This window comes from Vipera berus, assembly GCF_964194415.1.
Source record: "Vipera berus genome assembly, chromosome: 2".
In the NCBI taxonomy this organism is placed as follows: domain Eukaryota; kingdom Metazoa; phylum Chordata; class Lepidosauria; order Squamata; family Viperidae; genus Vipera; species Vipera berus.
The window spans coordinates 286,423,924-286,445,646 of record NC_138203.1 but is presented as its reverse complement, the minus strand read 5'-3'; the positions used below and the strand labels follow the sequence as shown (position 1 = coordinate 286,445,646).

The 21,723-nt window shown below is 43.4% G+C and overlaps 1 protein-coding gene across 1 annotated transcript in view; it reads right to left on the bottom strand.

Moving 5' to 3' along the window:
* Positions 1-14,625: 14,625 nt before the first annotated feature.
* LOC308661729 (zinc finger protein with KRAB and SCAN domains 7-like) overlaps positions 14,626-21,723 on the bottom strand; it is a 375,370-nt gene continuing 368,272 nt past the window's right edge. Inside the window, exon 6 of the mRNA XM_081316897.1 lies at positions 14,626-16,055. Coding sequence (XP_081173023.1) covers positions 14,746-16,055 — 1,310 coding nt within the window. The 3' untranslated portion in view covers positions 14,626-14,745. The remainder of the gene's footprint in view (positions 16,056-21,723) is intronic.

The following is a 21,723-nucleotide window of genomic DNA, read 5'->3' as shown; positions in this document are numbered from 1 at the left end:
AGAGAGAGAGAGAGAGAGAGAGAGAGAGAGAGAGAGAGAGAGAGAGAGAGAGAGAGAGAAGAAAGTATAAATCTTTTTTTAAATTTTTAGAACCCGAGGGAAGCAACAAGGATCAATTCCTATCATTTGGCTGTCAATTCTGGGAATTCATCATAATTTCCAAGATGTTCTGCTTTTTTCTCTACACGCTTTGTCGTAACTACATTACATTTGGTTATGCTAAAAATCTCACAAGTGATTTCTTTGCTTGGTCATTTTATGCTGATTTCATGAAGCAAAGATCTGTGGGTTTTCCCCCCCTTAAAAATGAAGACAAAGGAAGACAAATGAAACAGGAAGAATAAGAAAAGAATTCCATTTTTTGGTTTGGGGAATTGCAATGTCTCTGGTGGCCTGGACTGATTTGTAGATTGGGCAAAGAAGACTTTTTATGATCATTTCTTTCCATAGTGGAATAGTAGGACCTCACTACCGTAGCACATGTATGTTGGATGCAGATTAATGTGCAAAATGTTTGTCAACAGGATCGTATGTCTTCTAATATCCGAAGAACAGCCCCAGGTAAATGGCAAAGGTTTGCAATTTATGTTTATAAAAATCTATCCAGAGAAAATACCCTTGTTTAATATCAAAAAAAGAGAAATAACCATTAGGGAGGAGTGAAAATAAATCTCCAACAACAGATTTAATGTTAAAAAAACAGTACATCTCTCTCTCTCTCTCTCTCTCTCTCCCTCTCTCTCTCTCTCTCTCTCTCTCTCTCTCTCTGTGTGTGTGTGTGTGTATTTCAAGGGATCTGTACTCTCTAGGACAGACATGTCAAACACAAGGCCCGGGGGCTGGATCCAGCCCGCGAAGTGGTTTCATGTGGTCCATGAAGCCATCCTAGAAACAGTGAGGGAACGGCCCCCACTGCCTTGGCCCTGGCCCAGAGACCCTCCTTCTGCCAGAGACCCTCAGATCTGTCCCACTCCTGCCCAGGCCCCCCATAGGCACCCTTGATGCCAACGATGTAGAGCTAGCCATGCCCACCCAGTAGGCCACACCCACTCTAGCCATGCCCACCCAGTAGGCCATGCCCACCCTGGCCATACCCACCCGGCCCCCTGAGGGCAGCCGCAATGCTGACGCGGCCCTCAATGAAATTGAGTTTGACACCCCTGCTCTAGGAGAAACCACAACTTTATTTTCACCACCCTGTAACTGAAATTTAGATTTTAATTCAACAATGAATGTAGGTCATGAGTAGTTCAGATTCTTGTAGAGAGCATTACTATATAATATAAAACCTGTAATCTTTTGAAAAATAAATACAATAATGCATGTAGGTTATAAGATAATTTAGGGCCCTAAACTCCAGAAATGTTTGTTAACTTGCTTTACTGTTATTTTTAAATATAGTGATAACTATATTTGAGTCAAATTGGTTCCATTTGTCATACAACCTGCTATGTGTTTAAATATATTTTTTGAAGGAAGTGGTCTGTAGTTTTCACCCAATTTTTAAAGGAGTTCATGGGATAAGAACAGAAAAGGGAGGCAACGTTTTCAAAGTTAAAGAGTTGCCCTCCATGCTTTTGGTGATGACGGCTGCCCAAACTGCAGCACAGAATATTGGTCAAGCAGCCTCCAACTTAGTACTTGCCCAAACGGGCCACTTCTTTAGTCATGGAATGACCTTGCTTTCTTCCCTGTATGGCAATATTCTGCCATACATTGGGAGGGGTCTGAGGTAGATGATTTCCCAGCCGAACAAATATGAGACAAGGGGCATGTGGTTTGAAGACAGGAAGTCACTATCAATTTCAGGGGTCTGTGGCCAAAAATTAAGAAGTGGGAAGGGTAACGTCAGATGGAGGAAAGAGGATGACTGAGGATACATTGGGCAGCCATATACATGTTAATAAATAGCAATAATAATAGCACTCATATACCACCCCATAGTGCTTTATAGCCCTCTCTAAGTGGTCGACAGTCTCAGCATATTGCCCCCCACAATCTGGGTCCTCATTTTACCGACCTCGGGAGGATGGAAGGCAGAGTCAGCCTTGACCCCAGCAGGATCGAATTCCAGACTGCGAGCAGAGTTAGCCTGCAATACTGCATTCTAACCATTGTGCCACCAGGGATGCTGATAAATAAATAAAGAGGCTAGGGTTTGGGGAGGTATCTTCTGGTTTTTATCCATCTGGGTCAGAGAGGATCTCTGAGAGCTCTCGAAAGGGTGAGCAATTCTGAGATCACAAACTGCACCTCCTTTTCAGCCAATGGGTTCGTATCTTTTCTGACAAAGTAAACACAGCCTGAAAAATTCACCGAGGAGACTCTCAAGGAATGATCCCACCACAGACCCAAAACATGTAACTGGTGTTCTCTCACCGTTCTTGAATCCCCAGAAGGGCAGATCCCCACCTTCTTCCAGCCAGGAGTCAGGTTCTGGCTTGACTAATTCTTGAAAGAAAAAAACAAACAAGTTGATTACTTCATGGTACAAAAGGCTTGTCGCAGTCATTTGAAAGAAGGACAGACCCTTACTGAGAGAAGCCACGTTTCTAGAATTCTCCAGCATGACTTCTCTGTGCAGAGTTTTTTGGTCGGAATCCAAAAGAGCCCACTCTTCCTCAGAGAAATACACAGCCACCTCCTGGAAGGACATCAGCATCTGAAAGATGGACAACATTGGTAATTAACTGCGATACTGTCTAGAAAGTTTTGAAGGATCTTTTCCTTGAATTATACAGGTAGTCCTCTACTTAACAACCCTTCATTTATTGACTGTTCAAAGTTAAACTGGAAAAGTGACTTATGACCATTTTTCACACTTAACAACCGTTGCAAATGCTTGGCAGCTGGTTCGTATTTATGATGGTTGCAGTGCTCCACGGTCATGTGGTCATCTTTTAAGACCTTCTGACAATAGGTTTGAATTCTTGACTAGCCCAGAGAATATAATTTATTTATTTTTTATTTTATTAAATTTATATACCGCCCTATTCCCGTAGGTGGTTATGTATTTAGTATTTATTTAGTATTTTATTAAATTTGTATACCGCCCTTCTCCCGAAGGACTCAGGGCAGTGAACAGGGCATATATAAATAGAAAATACAAAAATTAAAAGAGAATTAAACAATTGCCCAGATAAAAACAGTAACAGTATAAAAACCCATTAAAAACCCTAACATCCCCCATCAGGCCAGGCCAGCTTGTTCAAATAAATGGGTCTTCAGACCGCGCCGGAAGGAGCGAAGGTCCGGTGCCGTCCGGAGCTCAACTGGCAGTTGGTTCCATAAAGCCGGAGCGCCCACAGAGAAGGCCCTCCCCCTGGGGGCCACCAGCCGACATTCTCTGACCGGAGGCACCCTGAGGAGGCCCTCTCTGTGGGAACGCACAGGGCAGAGGGAAGTTGACGCCGGCAGCAGGTGGTCCCCGAGGTACTCCGGACCCATACCATGTAAGGACTTAAAGACCATAACCAAAACCTTGAATCTCACCCGGAAGACAACTGGTAACCAATGCAGCTCGCGGAGCAAAGGTGTAACATGGGAGTACCAGGAAACTCCCAATACAACTCTCGCGGCCGCATTCTGTACCAGTTGGAGCCTCCGAGTGGTCTTCAAGGGGAGCCCCATGTAAAGAGCATTGCAGTAGTCCAGGCGAGAGGTCACGAGCACATGAGTGACCGTACACAGGGCATCCTGGTCCAGATAGGGCCGCAACTGGCGCACCAGGCGAACCTGGGCGAAAGCCCCCCTAGTCACGGCTACTATATGGTCTTCCAGGGTAAGCCGCGAATCTAGGAGGACTCCCAAGTTGCGAGCCCTATCCACGGGGGGTAAAGACTCACCCCCCATAGAAAGAGGTGGAATATTTTGAATGTCCCGGGATGCCGGAATGCACAGCCACTCAGTCTTGTCAAGGTTGAGCTGAAGTCTGTTCCTCCCCATCCAGACCCGAACCGCCTCCAGGCAACGGGACATCACATCGAGGGCATCACTGGGGTGGTTTGGGGTCGAAATGAAAAGCTGGGTATCATCGGCGTACTGATGATACCCAACTCCAAAACCACGAATGATCTCACCCAGCGGTTTCATGTAGATGTTGAACAGGAGAGGCGAGAGGACCGACCCCTGAGGAACTCCACAAACGAGAGTCCTTGGGGTCGACCTCTGCCCCCCTGCCAACACCGACTGCGAGCGTCCCAGGAGATAGGAGGAGAACCACTGAAGAACTGTGCCTCCCACTCCCAAGCCCCTGAGACGCCGCAGCAGGATACCATGGTCGATGGTATCGAAAGCCGCCGAGAGGTCTAATAGGACAAGGACAGAGGAATGTCCTCTGTCCCGGGCCCTCCAGAGATCATTCACCAGAGCGACCAATGCCGTCTCCGTGCTGTACCCGGGCCTGAAACCCGATTGGGACGGGTCTAGATAATCCGCTTCATCCAGAACCAGGGGGAGCTGATGCGCCACCACACTCTCAACAACCTTCGCAAGAAAGCGAAGGTTGGAGACCGGACGAAAGTTATTCAACACAGCTGGGTCCAGGGCAGGCTTCTTGAGGAGAGGACTCACCACCGCCTCCTTCAAGACGGTGGGGAAATTACCCTCACTCAAAGAAGCAGATATAACTGCCTGGAACCAGCCTCGTGTCCTCTCCCGAGCTGCATAGACCAGCCAAGAAGGGCACGGGTCCAATAAACATGTGGTGGAGCTCAACCTCCCCATAATCCTGTCCACTTCCTCAGGGGTCACAGAATCAAACTCCTCCCAGATAACATCGACAAGACCGCCCGTGTCCTGATCGTCGGACTCTGCCCAGTTGGAGTCCAGACCGGTCCGAATCCGAGCGATTTTATCCGACAGATGTTGACCAAACTCCTCGGCACGGCCCTGCAAGGGTTCCTCCCTCACCTCCTGATTAAGGAGGGAGCGGGTCACCCTAAACAGGGCGGCCGGGCGATTATCTGCGGACGCGATGAGGGCAGAGAAGTAATTACACCTCGCCGCCCTCATCGCTGCGAGATAAGACCTAATAAAGGTTCTTAGTCGCAACCGGTCGGATGTATTAGGGTGGGTACTGGAAAATGTTTATGGAATAGAATAAGAATATAGTTAAGTAGCTAATATGTGTATTTTAGATATTATAATTTTCATGAAATGAGATAAAGCAAATTTGGGTTACCTGAAAGTTAAATACCACGGATATTAAAGATCAAACTGGAAATATGTAATTAAAAATTAAAATTAGGTAAAATGTAATAACAGGACATTGTTTGTTCATCGAGATTTATTAAGATACGTATAAGCAAAAAAATGTATTTATAACTGCAATAATGAAGTTTATACTAAGTTTTGATGCAATTAGAAATTCGTTAGCTTAAATATGAAATGGCAAATGTTAAGGGAAACAGAGAAGAAATATTTGACGATGTAACCTGAGATACCTACCAAAGATTGTATTGCTGAACTATTGTTCAACACAATTACTACGTTGCCTTCCAAATACTTATATGTAAAACTGGAAAATCAATAAAATATCTTTTAAAAAAAAAGACCTTCTGACAAGGAAAGTCAAGGGGGAAGCCAGATTCACTTAACAATTGTGTTACTAATTATCAAGTGGTAGTAATCATGTGAAGTATTAATACCCCATTATAATGCCTTGGTAAGACCACACTTGGAATATTGCATCCAATTTTGTTCACCACAATGTAAAAAAGATGTTGAGACTCTACGAAAAGTGCAGAGAAGAGCAACAAAGATGATTAGGGGACTGGAGGCTAAGACATACAGTATAAAGAACGGCTGCTGGAATTGGGTATGTGTAGTTTAATGAAGAGAAGGACGAGGGGTGACATGATAGCAGTCTTCCAATATCTCAGGGGCTGCCACAAAGAAGAGGGAGTCAAGCTATTCTCCAAAGCATCTGAAGGCAGGACAAGAAACAATGGATGTAAACTAATCAAGGAGCAGCAACCTAGAACTAAGGAGAAATTTCCTGAGAGTTAGAACAATTAGTCAGTGGAACAACCTGCCTCCAGAAGCTGTGAATGCTCCAACACTGGAAGTTTTTAAGAAGAGACTGGGCAGCCATTTGTCTGAAATGGTATAAGGCAGTGATGGCGAACCTTTTAGAGACCGAGTGCCCAAACTGCAACCCAAAACCCACTTATGTATTGTTGGGTGCCGTGTGGGCGTGGCCCATTGGCTGGGTGTGGCCCATTGGCTGGGTGTGGCCCATTGGGTAGGCATGGCTGCGGTGGTAACAGCAGACTTTGTTGTTGTTAGCTGCGAAGTCGTGTCCGACCCATCGCGACCCTATGGACAACATTCCTCCAGGCCTTCCTGTCCTCTACCATCTTCTGGAGTCCATTTAAGCTCACGCCTACTGCTTCAGTGACTCCATCCAGCCACCTCATTCTCTGTCGTCCCCTTCTTCTATTGCCCTCGATCTTTCCCAGCATTAGGCTCTTCTCCAGTGAGTCCTTCCTTCTCATTAGGTGGCCAAAGTATTTGAGTTTTAGCTTCAGGATCTGGCCTTCTAAAGAGCAGTCAGGATTGATCTCCTCTAGGACTGACCGGTTTGATCGCCTTGCGGTCCAAGGGACTCGCAGGAGTCTTCTCCAGCACCACAGTTCAAAGGCCTCAATTCTTTGGCGCTCAGCCTTTCTTATGGTCCAACTTTCACTGCCATACGTTGCAACTGGGAAGACCATAGCCTTGACTATACGCACTTTTGTTGACAGGGTGATGTCTCTGCTTTTTAGTGTGCTGTCTAGATTTGCCATGGCTTTCCTCCCCAGGAGCAAGCGTCTTTTAATTTCTTGGCTACAGTCCCCATCTGCAGTGATCTTGGAGCCCAGGAAAATAAAATCTGTCACTACCTCCATTTCTTCCCCATCTATTTGCCAGGAATTGAGAGGGCCAGATGCCATGATCTTGGTTTTCTTAATGTTAAGTTTCAACCCAAGTTTTGCACTCTCCTTCTTCACCTGCAACAAGAGGCTCTTTAGTTCTTCTTCACTTTCTGCCATTAGAGTGGTATCATCTGAGTATCTTAGGTTGTTGATATTTCTTCCGGCAATCTTAATTCCAACTTTTGATTCATCTAGCCCTGCCTTTCTCATGATGTGCTCTGCATATAAGTTAAATAGGCAGGGCGACAGTATACAGCCTTGCTGGACTCCTTTCCCAATTTTGAACCAATCAGTGGTTCCGTGTCCAGTTCTCACTGTTGCTTCTTGACCCGCATATAGGTTTCTCAAGAGACAAATAAGATGGTCTGGTACTCCCATCTCTTTAAGAACTTGCCACAGTTTGTTATGATCCACACAATCAAAGGCTTTAGCATAGTCAATGAAGCAGAAGTAGATGTTTTTCTGGAACTCCCTAGCTTTCTCCATGATCCAGCGTATGTTGGCAATTTGATCTCTAGTTCCTCTGCCTCTTCGAAATCCTGCCTGCACTTCTGGTAGTTCTCGATCCACATACTGCTGAAGTCTAGCTTGTAGGATTTTAAGCATGACTTTACTAGCATGAGAAATGAGTGCAATGGTGCGATAGTTTGAACATTCTTTGGCACTGCCTTTCTTTGGAATTGGAATGTAAACTGATCTTTTCCAATCCTGTGGCCATTGTTGAGTTTTCCAAATTTGCTGGCAAATTGAGTGTAGCACTTTTACTGCATTGTCTTTTAAGATTTTGAATAGCTCAGCTGGAATACTGTCACTTCCACTAGCTTTGTTGTTGCTCAGCTTTTCTAAGGCCCACTTCACTTCACATTCTAGGATGTCTGGCTCGAGGTCAGTGACCACCTCATTGTGATTATCAGGGACGTTAAGCTCATTCTTGTATAGTTCTTCTGTGTAATTTTGCCACCTCTTCTTAATCTCTTCTGCCTCTGTTAGGTCCCTGCCATTTTGGTCCTTTATCATGCCCATTTTTGCATTAAACGTTCCCTTCATTTCTCCAATTTTCTTGAAAAGATCTCTGGTCCTCCCTATTCTATTATTTTCTTCTATTTCTTTGCACTGTTCATTTAAGAAGGCATTCTTATCTCTTCTAGCTATTCTCTGGAATTCTGCATTCAATTGGGTGTATCTTTCTTTTTCTCCCTTGCCTTTCGCTTCCCTCCTTTCCTCAGCTATTTGCAAAGCTTCCTCAGACAGCCATTTTGCTTTCTTGCATTTCTTTTTCTTTGGGATGGTTTTGGTTGCTACCTGTTGTACAATGTCGCGAACCTCTGTCCATAGTTCTTCAGGCACTCTGTCTATCAGATCTAATTCCTTAAATCTATTTGTCACCTCTACTGTATATTCAACAGGGATATGATTTAATTCATACCTGAGTGGCCTAGTGCTTTTCCCTACTTTCTTCAGTTTAAGCCTAAACTTTGCAAGGAGAAGCTCATGGTCTGAGCCACAGTCAGCTCCTGGTCTTGTTTTTACTGACTGTATAGAGCTTCTCCATCTTTGGCTGCAGAGCATATAGTCAATCTGATTTCTGTGTTGACCATCTGGTGATGTCCATGTGTAGAGCCGTCTCTTGGGTTGTTGGAAAAGAGTGTTTGCTATGACCATTGTATTCTCTTGACAGAATTCTATCAGCCTGTGCCCTGCTTCATTTTGCACTCCAAGGCCAAACTTGCCTGTTATTCCAGTTATCTTTTGGCTTCCTACTTTAGCATTCCAATCCCCCATGATGATAAGAACATCATTTTTTGGTGTTAGTTCTATAAGGTGCTGTAGTGCTTCATAGAACTGGTCAATTTCATCCTCTTCAGCACTGGTGGTTGGGGCATAGACCTGGACTACTGTGATATTGAATGGTTTGCCTTGGATTCGAACTGAGATCATTCTGTCATTTTGAGGATTGTATCCCAGTATTGCTTTTCCTACTCTTTTATTGACTATGAAGGCTACTCCATTTCTTCTGAAGGATTCTTGCCCACAGTAGTATACCTGATGGTCATCTGAATTAAATTCACCCATTCCTGTCCATTTTAGTTCGCTGATACCTAAGATGTCAATGTTCAGTCTTGTCATCTCTTGTTTGACCACGTCCAGCTTTCCTTGATTCATGGATCTTACATTCCAGGTTCCTATGGAGAAAAAATCTTTACAGCATCGGACTTTCCTTTCACCACCAGACATATCCACAGCTGAGCGTCCTTTCGGCTTTGGCCCAGTCGCTTCATTCTTTCTGGCGCTACTAGTACTAGCCCTCTGCTCTTCCCCAGTAGCATATTGGACACCTTCCGACCTGAGGGGCTCATCTTCCAGCGTCATATCGTTTTGCCTTTTGGTACTGTCCATAGGGTTTTCATGGCAAAGATACTGGAGTGGTTTGCCATTTCCTTCTCCAGTGGATCGCGTTTTGTCAGAACTCTCTGCTATGACCTGTCCGTCTTGGGTGGCCCTGCACGGCATAGCTCATAGCTTCATTGAATTACGCAAGCCCCTTCGCCACGACAAGGCAGTAATCCATGAAGGGGAACAGCAGACTAGGTGGGACTAAAATGCTCAATCAATCAATTCCAACTTTGCGAGATCTGTTTTTTTTCCCCGCAAGAAGTTGAAATTGATTCATTGAACCCTTTTTTTTTTTGCACATGCCGGCGGAGGCCTAAAGCGAAAAGGTTTTATAAAACCCAGCTTGAAGGCCTAGTACTGGGGCGATGGCATGCGTGCCCACAGAGAGAGCTCTGCATGCCACCTGTGGCATGCGTGCCATAGGTTCGCCACCACGGGCATAGGGTTTCCTGCCTGAGCAGAGGGTTGGACTAGATGACCTGCAAGGTCTCTTCCAACATCATCATCATCATCATTATTATTATTAGTGTTATCTTTTATTCATTAAACATGAACCTCACTCATGTTTCAGACTGTTATTTTCTTTAAAATGAACTTTTACAGCATTTTGAGTTCAGTTGTCTTTGGGATGCCCAGCAAGTTAGATCTTATCTCTGCTTCATTTATACTCATAATCCACGTGGCCCTTAACTGGTGGTAACTCTGAGTGCAGTTACACATGACACGTGTATCCTACTTCAGTTGCTGCAATGGGATTATTATTTCTTGTGTTCTTCCCTGAACTAAAGGACTACAAAGGTTGACAGCATAAATCAGTTGCCGATCCTTCTCCTACCTGAGCTGCAAATGGAGTTGCTGTTTCTTTTTCACCAGGAAAAGGAGATGTTTCAAGAAATACCAGCAACATTATACTCTCCTCTGTAAGGAAGACAATGAGGGTGGAAGCAGAGCTTTTTTAAAAATGTTGTTAATAATTTCTATTCTCACGTTCTGGAGATAAACTTGTTTCAACTTCTACCCTCAAAATGACACTATAGGGTATTGCACACCAAAACAACTAGACATCACTCTGCTGAACAACTAATTCCCACATCATCTTCCCTATTACCTATCTCCTAATTATTTATGAACTTAGTTGCTTGTAATCCTATAATCATATAAACATATGATTTATGTTTATGGCTTATTTTAATATCCTATGACTATCACTAAGTGTTCTACCTTATAATTTATGATGAATGTATTTTTACGATGACTATGATCATGATTTTACACTTATTGCTTATATGTACACTGAGAACCTATGCACCGGAGACAAATTCCTTTTGCGTCCAATCACACTTGGCCAATAAAGAATCTATTCTATTCTATTCTATTCTATTCTATTCTATTCTATTCTATTCTATTCTATTCTATTCTATTCTATTCTATTTCTATTTCTATTTCTATTATTCCATTGCATTTCTATTGTATTCTATTCTATTCCTATTCCATTCCATTCTAGTCTAGTCTATTCTAATTCTATTCTTATTCATTATTCTATTCTATTCTATTCTATTCTATTCTATTCTATTCTATTCTATTCTATTCTATTCTATTCTATTCTAGTCTATTCTAGTCTATTCTAGTCTAGTCCAGTCTATTCTATTCTTCCATTGCATTTCTATTCTATTCTATTCTGTTCTAGTCTAGTCTAGTCTAGTGGTCTATTCATTATTCCATTCCATTCTATTCTGTTCCATTCCATTCATTATTCCATTCCATTCTATTCATTATACCATTGCATTCTATTCTATTATTCTATTCTATTCTATTCTATTCTATTCTATTCTATTCTATTCTATTCTATTCTATTCTATTCTATTCTATTCTAGTCTATTCTAGTCTAGTCTAGTCTAGTCTATTCATTATTCTATTCTATTCTAGTCTATTCCATTGCATTCTATTCTATTCTAGTCTATTCCTCTGCAGATATTCCAAGATGGGTCTCTCCTGCAGCCTCCCCCCCCCGGGGGTGGGTGGGTGTCCCCCAGCTCCCCCCTGCTCCCAAGTGCAGCTGATGTAGCCAAGGTACAGTTCTCCAAGGCTTTGAATCAACCCGGTTGTTCAGAAAAGAGGCAACCACAACCCCTCCCCTCCGGGGTCTGCAAGCAGGGATTCCCTGAAAAGAGGAGGGGGGTGTGTCCCCTTAAAATAAGCAGATGGGGAATCCTCATCAGACAGACCCTCTATGCATACATAGCAGCCGGCTCGGCTTGAGCGACGCTGCACCCAGCGCAGATGCTGCGACCCCTTTCCTTGCGCTTGCAAAAGATCCGCGCTTGGACGCTGCTCTCTCTCTCTCTCTCTCTCTCTCTCCGCCACATCACTTATAGAGTTAACGGGAGTGAGTCCTGCTTCCTAGAGGGGCAAATCCCCGGGCAAGTCCTCCTCAAAGAATTCCACCCTCCCTCCCACTCAGCGAGCTGCGATAATGGGGGTGGGGATATCCGCGCATGCTCGGTTGCCGTCCAAAGCGGGAATCGGCCTGGGGCGCAATTTTAAAGGGCGGAGAGAGCGCCTCCTGGTGGCTGTAGCTGGGCGCGCAGAGGAAAGTCCACCGAAGGGTGCCAATAGGAATGGGAAAATGTCAGTGGAGATTCTCAAGTCATCCAGGTCGTTGGTGTTTTTTTCCCAGGAGGCAATTGGACTTTCTTTTTTTTTTCCCCTCTCTTTGAAGAAGTTTCGCTTCTCATCCAAGAAGGATTGATACTCCTTGCGGCCAGCTGGTGATTTGCACTACTCAGGTGACCCTGAGGACACAACAACTCTCTAAACAACTCAACAACTCTCTAAAAGGATGCCAATGACCAGCTGTCTGCAAGGAATATAAATCCTTCTATTCCCCACCATCCAGTCAGAGCTGAAGAAGCTTCTGGGATGAGAAGCAAAACGTCTTCAAAGAAGAACCAGAAAGTCCAGTTGCCTCCTGAAAAATTGCATTGATTTGTGCTTAGATTGTAAGCCGCCCTGAGTCTTCGGAGAAGGGCGGGATATAAATGGGATTGTTTTAAAAAAAAGCACCTTTGGGACAACCATACCTGGATGACTGAGAACCTCCATAGTCATTTAGCTATGCACTTTGGGATGAACACTCTTCGAACGACGCAGGAGTATGAACGGATTTTCCGAAAACATTGCAGACTACAGGAACCATTTGCACTTCAGTTTGAGAGGCAGACAACACAGACTCATCCCCAACAGCATGCGCCTGTCTTCAACAGTGAAGGGACCCAGGACAGAAAACATCCACACGCATTTGCACAACTCGTGACCCTGAGGACACATTGTAAACCTCCAAATGGCCTCAATGACTCTCCAAAAGAAGGCAAACGACCAGCTGTCTGCAAGGTGTATAAATCCTTCCTGTCAGGACCCGCCCCAAACCACGTCTTAGGAAGACAGAATTCTTGGAGTCAAGTCTATTCCAAAAAGAATCTTTACTATGACATGCTTGGTTGCAGGAAATGAGACAGGACATAATATTATTCCACGAACTAACCCTTATATAGAGTTCCCGGTTTAACCCCCCTTAGCCCCATTTGGTCAGTCCCCCATCCTTTCTCTCGTATCATCCCTCTCGTGGGAAAAAGGAAATTAGGACCCTTCATGTTTATTGCTCTCTTCCGTGACACAAGCCAGATGCTAGGCCCCCCTTTTGTTTCCCCAGTTCAAAAGGCTTCTCCTTTCCTTTGAAATGCCTAATACCGGTTCAATACACCTCCATTCTCTTCTCTTCGGGAGATGGCAGAATCCATGGAATAATGTTTGAAACATTCCATTTATGAATATGATATAAATGGATTCTGACACTTCCATTCCCCACCATCCAGGCAGAGCTGAAGAAGCTCCTTGGACGAGAAGCAAAACATCTTCACAGAAAAAACAGAGCTGAAGAAGCTCCTTGGATGAGAAGCGAAACATCTTCAAAGAACAAGAAAGTCCACTTGCCTCCTGAAAAAGCACCTTTGGGGTAGGAATGGGGAAGATTCAAGAGTTAAGAATGATGGCAAAAAACTAAGCAAACAAACTTGTCTCCCTCCCAAGTCAAATACGCCTCTGTCCTTTTGTCCTTTAGGAAACGAATCGAGACCCCCCAGAAGTTAATACTAGATTGCTGGGATGGCTGGTTTTTTTGCTTTGTACAGGTGGTTCTTGGCTTATAACCGTTTGTTTAGTGACCATTCGACAGCAACAATGGCAGTGAAAAAAGTGAGTCATGGCCGATTTTCATGCCAACAGCCATTGCAGCATTCCCCAGGGTCATGTGATCAAAATTCAAATACTTGGCAACTGGTTCATATTTACGACGGTCGCAGTGTGCTGGGATCATGTGATTGCCTGGACTTCATCATGCCGCCTGGGGATTTCTGGGGTTTGAAGTTAAAAAACTTCTAGCGTTGGAGCACTCACAACTTGGAGGCAAGTCATTCCACTGATTAATTGAAAAATTAATTAAACTTAAAAAGATTAGACAGCCATTTATTCAGAATGGTACCGAGTCTCCTGCTGAAAGAGGACCTAGAGGTCTAGAGGACCTCTAAGGTCCCTTCCATCTCTGATATTCTATGATTCTATAATTCTTTCTTGTTTTGGCTCAGGTATTTTCATATTCCTAGGCAACGGGTATGGGGAATAGAATAATCAACTTGCTCTCAGTCAGCTTAGCCTCCTTTGAGCAGTGGGGTCAAATTTTTGATTTTTTTTCCTATATAATTTTAAGGCTTCTTTTCCTCTTTTTAACAATTATTCCGCCTTTATCGATTTGGAAATTAAATTCCATAATACGGCTTATCTATTTTTATTTTCTTTTGTTAATAGGTTTGGGAACAGATTTCTCCCGTTCTAAAGTATGGCTATGAAAGCTGGACGCTGAATGAGAGAATAGAAAAATAGAAAAAGAAATAGAAAAATAGAAATGAATGGAAATGGAAATGGAAATGAGAATAGAATAGAATAGAATAGAATAGAATAGAATAGAATAGAATAGAATAGAATAGAATAGAATAGAATAGAATAGAACAGAACAGAACAGAATAGGAATTCTTTATTGACCAGGTGTGATTGGACCCACAAGGAATTTGCCTCTGGAGCAGAAGCTCTCAGTGTACATATAAACAGCAAGTAATAGGTCATAGATCACCATAAAGAACAACTGAGAAATCATAAGAAACCAATAGATTATGAATTTGGAAGTGATCCAATAGATCATCGTAGTATAATAGTATATACTGCACTATAAGGTTCAATAACAGATCACCGAAGAAATAAAGACTGTAGTAGTAATTATTTTTATTATTACATTTATACCATGCCTTTCTATTTCTATAAACACTCAAGTCAGCTTACAAAAAAAAATCTAAGAACAAGAAGATGCAGAACACTCCTAGTATTTTTATGGGCTTTCCCTGATGTGGATACTTTTATGGGACAGAAGGTAACAGCTCTGAGTAAAGCTTTTCCCGCACTCCAGACATTTATGGCCTTTCTCTCCGTGGTGGATGTTTCTATGGTAAGAAAGGTGACTGCTCCTGCTGAAGCCCTTCCCGCACTCCAGACATTTGTAGGGTTTTTCTCCCGTGTGGATCCTTTGATGGTAGGTGAGGTAACAGCTTTGAGTGAAGCTCTTTCCACACTCCAGACATTTAAACGGCTTCTCTCCCGGGTGGATGTTTTTATGGGAAGACAAGTGACTGCTTCGAATGAAGCTCTTCCCACACTCCAGGCATTTGTAGGGTTTCTCCCCAGTGTGGATCCTTTTATGGATCGTGAGATCTGTGCTGCCCCGGAAAGTCTTCCCGCATTCCATGCACTTTAAAGATTTCTCCCCTGTGTGGATCCTCCGGTGGGCCTGAAAGGCGCTACGGTCTCTGAAACACCTTCCGCAGTCCATGCACTTGTACGGTTTCTCCCCTGTGTGGATCCTCATGTGGTTAGGCAGGTGGCTGCTCCACCTGAACGTTTTTCCACACTCCACGCACATATATGGCTTCTCCCCAGTGTGGATCCGCATGTGGCAAGTGAGGTGACCCCTTTGAATGAAGCTCTTTCCACACTCCACACATTGAAAGGGTTTCTCCCCGGTATGGATCCGTTTGTGCAATGTCAGGTTGCTGCTCATGGTGAAACCCTTCCCACACTCCGTACATTTGAAGGGTTTCTCACCGGTGTGGACCCTTTTGTGAGACGTAAGGTCGGTGTTGCGTCGAAAGCTTTTTCCGCACTCCGTGCATTTGTATGGCTTCTCCCCCGTGTGGATCCTTTTGTGGGAAGTGAGGGAACTAGAGTGGCTAAAGGTTTTTCCACACTCCATGCATTTATACGGCTTGTTTTCTGCAGAGACGCTCTGATACAAAGTCAGAGGGAAGTTCTCATAGTAATTCTTTACACGGTCTCTGCGTTCACAAGCTTTCGCTTTTGTGTAGATTCGGCAATCTTTGCTTCTGTCAGGTTTACCTCTGAATAGTTCCCCACACCCTGAATTCTCTCCTTTTGTCTTTCCCTTGTGATTTTCTTGGGTCTGGAAGTCCTGTATTTCCACACTTTGAGTAATTGAGAACTTCTCACCCTGGTCGCTTGGCTGATTGTCCTCCCCTTGTTCTGGTCTCCACATATTCTGAAACATCTCTTTTTGTTTTTCATACTTAGCTGTTTGCAATGCAAATATCCTTGTCTTCTCATTATTCTTATTTTCTTGCCCATCACCTGTATAGGGGAAGAAAAAAATGAGTAATAACCATTAGAATAATGAAACATAAATTCCCATGAAAACTGTGAATTGCAATTTTTTTCCAGCATTTCAAATCTTTTACTTTCTTTCTCTTTCTTTCTTTCTTTCTTTCTTTCTTTCTTTCTTTCTTTCTTTTTCTTTCTTTCTTTCTTTCTTTCTTTCTTTCTTTCTTTCTCTCTCTATCTATCATCTATCTATCTATCTATCTATCTATCTATCTATCTATCTATCTATCTATCTCATTCATTCTTCATTCAGTCAGTTCAGTTCCATATGGCATAACAGAATACAGCATTAGTGCACAAAATTCATAAAAACAGCATAAAAAATGTCCTTTCCTCTTTCTAAACTTGGAAACCAAGATGATGCTTTAATTATTATTCGGTCCTGGAAAATAATATGATTTCTTGGTTGGTCCCCGGAGACATAGATCTTCTCGGCTTAAAAACTAAAACAAGGTTTCCTTTTAAGTTCATGTAGTCCTCAACTTAACTGAGCCCAAAATTTATGTTGGTAACTGAGATATTTGTCAAGTTAGCTTTGCCCCATTTTACCACCTTTCTTAGCACAGTTGTTAAGTGAATCATTGTAGTTCACCTGACATTGTAATTCACTTGAAGATACAGGAGGATCTGGACAGACTTGAACACTGGGCACTATCTAACAAAATGAAATTCTACGGTGAAAAAAGTAAGGTTCTACATTTAGGCAAGAAAAGCCAAATGTACAGGTATAGTATAGGGGGTACTGTTAGAGATTAAACTTGATTTGGGTGACAATATTATATAATGGAGTAAAAGCACCTTTAAGGAGTTAAACGGCCTAAGGGTGTGGTTGTAATTATTCCACATAAAAGAGAGTTAGATGTTTATTTATTTATTTATTTATTTATTTATTTAATTTATATACCGCCCTTCTCTCAAGAGACTCAGGGCGGTTAACAGGGCAATACGTAAAAGACAGATACAAAAGTTAAAATTATTAAAACATGATTAAACAATGCCCATAGTACAAATTTAAAATTAAAGTCATAATAACAAACCCACCCCATCCCATCAGGCCAGGCCCGCTTCCTTAAAGAGATGGGTTTTAAGGTCGCGCCGGAAGGAGCGGAGGTCGGGTGCCATCCGGAGCTCTACCGGAAGATGGTTCCATAAGTCCGGTGCACCCACAGAGAACGCTCTCCCCCTGGGGGCCACCAGTCGGCATTCTTTGACCGGCGGCACCCTGAGGAGGCCCTCTCTGTGGGAGCGTACTGGGCGGAGGGAAGTTGACGCCGGCTGCAGGTGCTCCCCAAGGTATTCTGGACCCATGCCATGGAGGGCTTTGTAGGTCATTACCAACACCTTGAACCTCACCCGGAAGACAACTGGCAACCAATGCAGCTCGCGGAGCAAAGGTGTAACACGGGAGTATCGGGAGACCCCCGACACAACTCTCGCGGCTGCATTCTGTGCCAGCTGGAGCCTCCGAGTGGTCTTCAAGGGTAGCCCCATGTAGAGAGCGTTGCAGTAATCAAGACGAGAGGTCACGAGCGCATGAGTGACCGTGCGCAAGGCATCCCGGTCTAGATAGGGCCGCAACTGGCGCACCAGGCGAACCTGGGCGAACGCCCCCCTAGTTACAGCTACAATATGGTCTTCTAAAGAGAGCTGTGAATCTAGGAGGACTCCCAAGTTGCGAGCCCTATCTACAGGAGGTAATGACTCACCCCCCATAATGAGGGGTGGGATATCTTGAATATCCCGGGATGCCGGTACGCACAGCCACTCCGTCTTGTCGGGGTTGAGACGAAGCCTGTTCCTCCCCATCCAGACCCGGACCGCCTCCAGGCACCGGGACATCACGTCGAGGGCATCACTGGGGTGGTTTGGGGTCGAAATGAAAAGTTGGGTATCATCAGCATACTGATGATACCCAACTCCAAAACCACGAATGATCTCACCCAGCGGTTTCATGTAGATGTTGAACAGAAGGGGCGAGAGGACCGACCCCTGAGGGACTCCACAAGCGAGAGGCCTCGCGGTCGACCTCTGCCCCCCCGTCAACACCGACTGCGAACGTCCCAGGAGATAGGAGGAGAACCACTGAAGAACCGTGCCTCCCACTCCCAGTCCCCTGAGACGCCGCAGCAAGATACCATGGTCGATGGTATCGAAAGCCGCTGAGAGGTCTAATAGGACTAGAACAGAGGAGTATCCTCTGTCCCGAGCCCTCCAGAGATCATTCACCAGTGCGACCAATGCCGTCTCCGTGCTGTACCCAGGTCTGAAGCCCGATTGGTACGGGTCTAGATAATCCGCTTCATCCAGGACCAGAGGGAGCTGATGCGCCACCACACTCTCAACAACCTTCGCAAGGAAGCGAAGGTTGGAGACCGGACGAAAGTTATTCAAAACAGCCGGATCCAAGGTAGGCTTCTTGAGGAGAGGTCTCACCACCGCCTCCTTCAAGGCGGCGGGAAAACTGCCCTCACTCAAAGAAGCAGCTATAACCGCCTGGAACCAGCTTCGTGTCCCCTCCCGGGCTGCATAAACCAGCCAGGAAGGGCACGGGTCCAATAAACATGTGGTGGAGCTCAGCCTCCCCATGATCCTGTCCACTTCCTCCGGAGTCACAGGATCGAACTCCTCCCAGATGACATCGACAAGATCACTCGTGTCCTGATCGTCCGATACTGCCCAGTCGGAGTCCAAACCGGTCCGAATCCGAGCGATTTTGTCCGACAGATGTTGACTAAATTCCTCGGCACGCCCCTGCAAGGGATCCTCACTGACCTCCTGGTTGAGGAGGGAGCGGGTCACCCTAAACAGGGCGGCCGGGCGATTATCTGCGGACGCAATGAGGGCAGCGAAATAGTTAGATCTCGCTACCCTCATCGCAGCGAGATAAGACCTAATATGGGTTCTTAGTCGCAATCGGTCGGATTCAGATCGGGTGGACCTCCAGACGCTCTCTAGGCCCCGTCTCCGACGCTTCATCTCCCGGAGCTCCGCGGAAAACCATGTTACACGTAGTTGCTCTTGTATATGTGTTTGATGTTAGTGTTTGGATACCTCTTGTTCTCTTGTTTGCTAACTTGATATTTATTCTCTCAAGAATCAACTGCTTGCTACAGTGTATATTGTTTTTGATATTGGTAAGCAGCTTTTGTATTTTGATACTATGTTTTTTATGGACTGACTTTTATGTGCATGATACTGGATTGATAATTGGACTATTTCTTACTGTGTTTCTTTTTGTTGTCTGAGTAAAAATAAGTTATAAAACTCGTGTTAGTGCATTACTGTTTGCCTAAAAGTCCCAGTACAACTTCCACTGTGTATTAATAATACTCTGTTAAACAAACCATTTTTTCAACAACATATTCTAACAATGGTTATGGGCCCAGATCCAGTGTGGTGCTGAGGACAGGCACAGTATTGTATTTATATTTCCTAACTGAGTTTTCAAATTCAGACAATGGCACAAGGACTATTCAATCCATTCTGCATTACCCGGCTTAATGGGTCAAACTACGTATCCTGGTCTACACAATGTAGTTTGCTATTACAAAATCAAGGTCTTTGGAAAATAGTCCATAATCCTCCTGATGTAACTGCCTGGGATCCAACTAATGAAGAAGATAACAAGAAGATTGTAGACTTCAATAAAGACAATGATAAGGCTTTATCTATCATTGGGCTAACATTAGGAGACCAACAGCTAGTCCATGTGCGTGGAGAAGAGTCTGCTGCTAAATGTTGGGCTAAGTTGAAAAAGATTTTTGTTCGGGACAGTGTTGGTGCTCATATAAATCTTACCAGAAAGCTATTTAGAGCTAGACTGGAAAAGAATGGCGATATGTTAGCTCACCTTAACTTTATAAAAGCAACTTTGTTGGAACTGCAAGAAAAAGAACTTATTTTCTCAGAGCTTCACCAGGTTTACATCATTTTATCATCATTGGATGAGAGCTACGATGCCTTTGTATCGTCCTTGGAGGTTTTGTCCAAAGAAGACCTAACTGTTTCTTCAATAACTGGAAGGTTGTTGGAAGAATCAAGATGTCGTATGGAGAGAAAACAGTTGAGAGAGCCATTGCAACAAGAAATAAAGAAGACTGAATCTGCTTATATTTTAAGGAAATGCTTTAATTGTGGGTTAAAGGGACATATTGCTAAGTTTTGTCAGAATAGTAATTGTCAGAGAAAGGAAAGCCATAGAAAGAATAAAAAGCTGATTAATGTAGCTGTAGCTAATAGAACTACTAATAACCACAATTGGTGGGTGGTAGATAGTGGAGCTACACACTGTATTTCAAAAATAAAAAGGGATTTTGAGAATATAAGGTCTAGTAAAAATATATTTCTATGGCTAATGGCTGGAGAGTCAAGGTCTCTGGAGAGGGTAAGGTTTACTGTTCATTTTTAAAACAAAATTTGGAAATGCTATATGTTCCCAGATGTGATTATAATCTATTATCAGTTAAGGCATTATTGGAAGCAGGTTTTAAAGTTACTTTCCAAGGGGAGGAATGTCTTATTCAAAAGAATGAAGTGAACTTAATAGCTAATATGAAAGACGGTTTGTTTGTAATTAGCAATGATCCTATTATAATGGCTACTACTTGTACAAATCAAAAACCACATGATGAATGTATTCATTTATTACATAGAAGATTGGGTCATGTGAATTTTAATACACTAAAAAGAACTGTAGCTTTGTCTAATGGGTTTAAGTTAAAGGCTTGTAAGAAATATCTGCAGTGTAACGTATGTGGTAGAGAAAAGAGCAGGGCAGCACCAGCTAATAGGTTAGATGGATTTAAAACCACAACTCCATTAGAACTGGTATTTATGGATTTGATAGGTCCTATGAAACCCAGTTTAGGGGGTGCTTGCTACATATTAAATATTCTAGACCATTATAGCAGATATGGGTTCTGTTATCTCCTTACGTCAAAAACTGAAACTATACAAACAATATCTAATTGGCTCAAGTTTGTACAAAGGAAAACTCAGTTAAATGTAAAAACCATAATAACAGACAATGGAACTGAGTTTGTTAATAAACAGTTCAATGAGCTGTTAGTTTCAGAGGGAATAGAGCATAGACGTACAGCTCCTTATAGACCTCAGCATAATGCATTTGTTGAACGGAGGGGCCAAACATTGCAAGCTATGATTAGATCTATGATTGAAGATTCTGGTTTACCTGATAGCTTATGGGGAGAAGCAGCAAAATGTGCTAATCATATTTTAAACAATGTGGTTAGTTCAGCTACAGGTAAAATTCCTTATACCTTATGGTATAAGAGAAAACCAAATCTTAGTTATATTCACACATTTGGGACACCTGCTTGGGTATATATTCCAAGTTCAATAAGAAATAAAGGAGAACATAGAGCTAAACAATTATTTTTTGTTGGCTATGAGTTAAACCATAAGTCTTATCGGTTCTGGGAGAAAGGTACTAAAAACATTTATTGTAGTTCTAGCGCTGTTTTTCAAGAACAGTCAGGCTGGGAAAGGGTAGAAGATATTATATATATTCCTCAACAAGATTTAACTAACTCCTCAAATGAAAGTGATAAAGAAGAGGAGGAACCTGCTAGAGAGATCAAACAAGAACCACTGATAGTGGAGACAGGAGAGGAAGAAG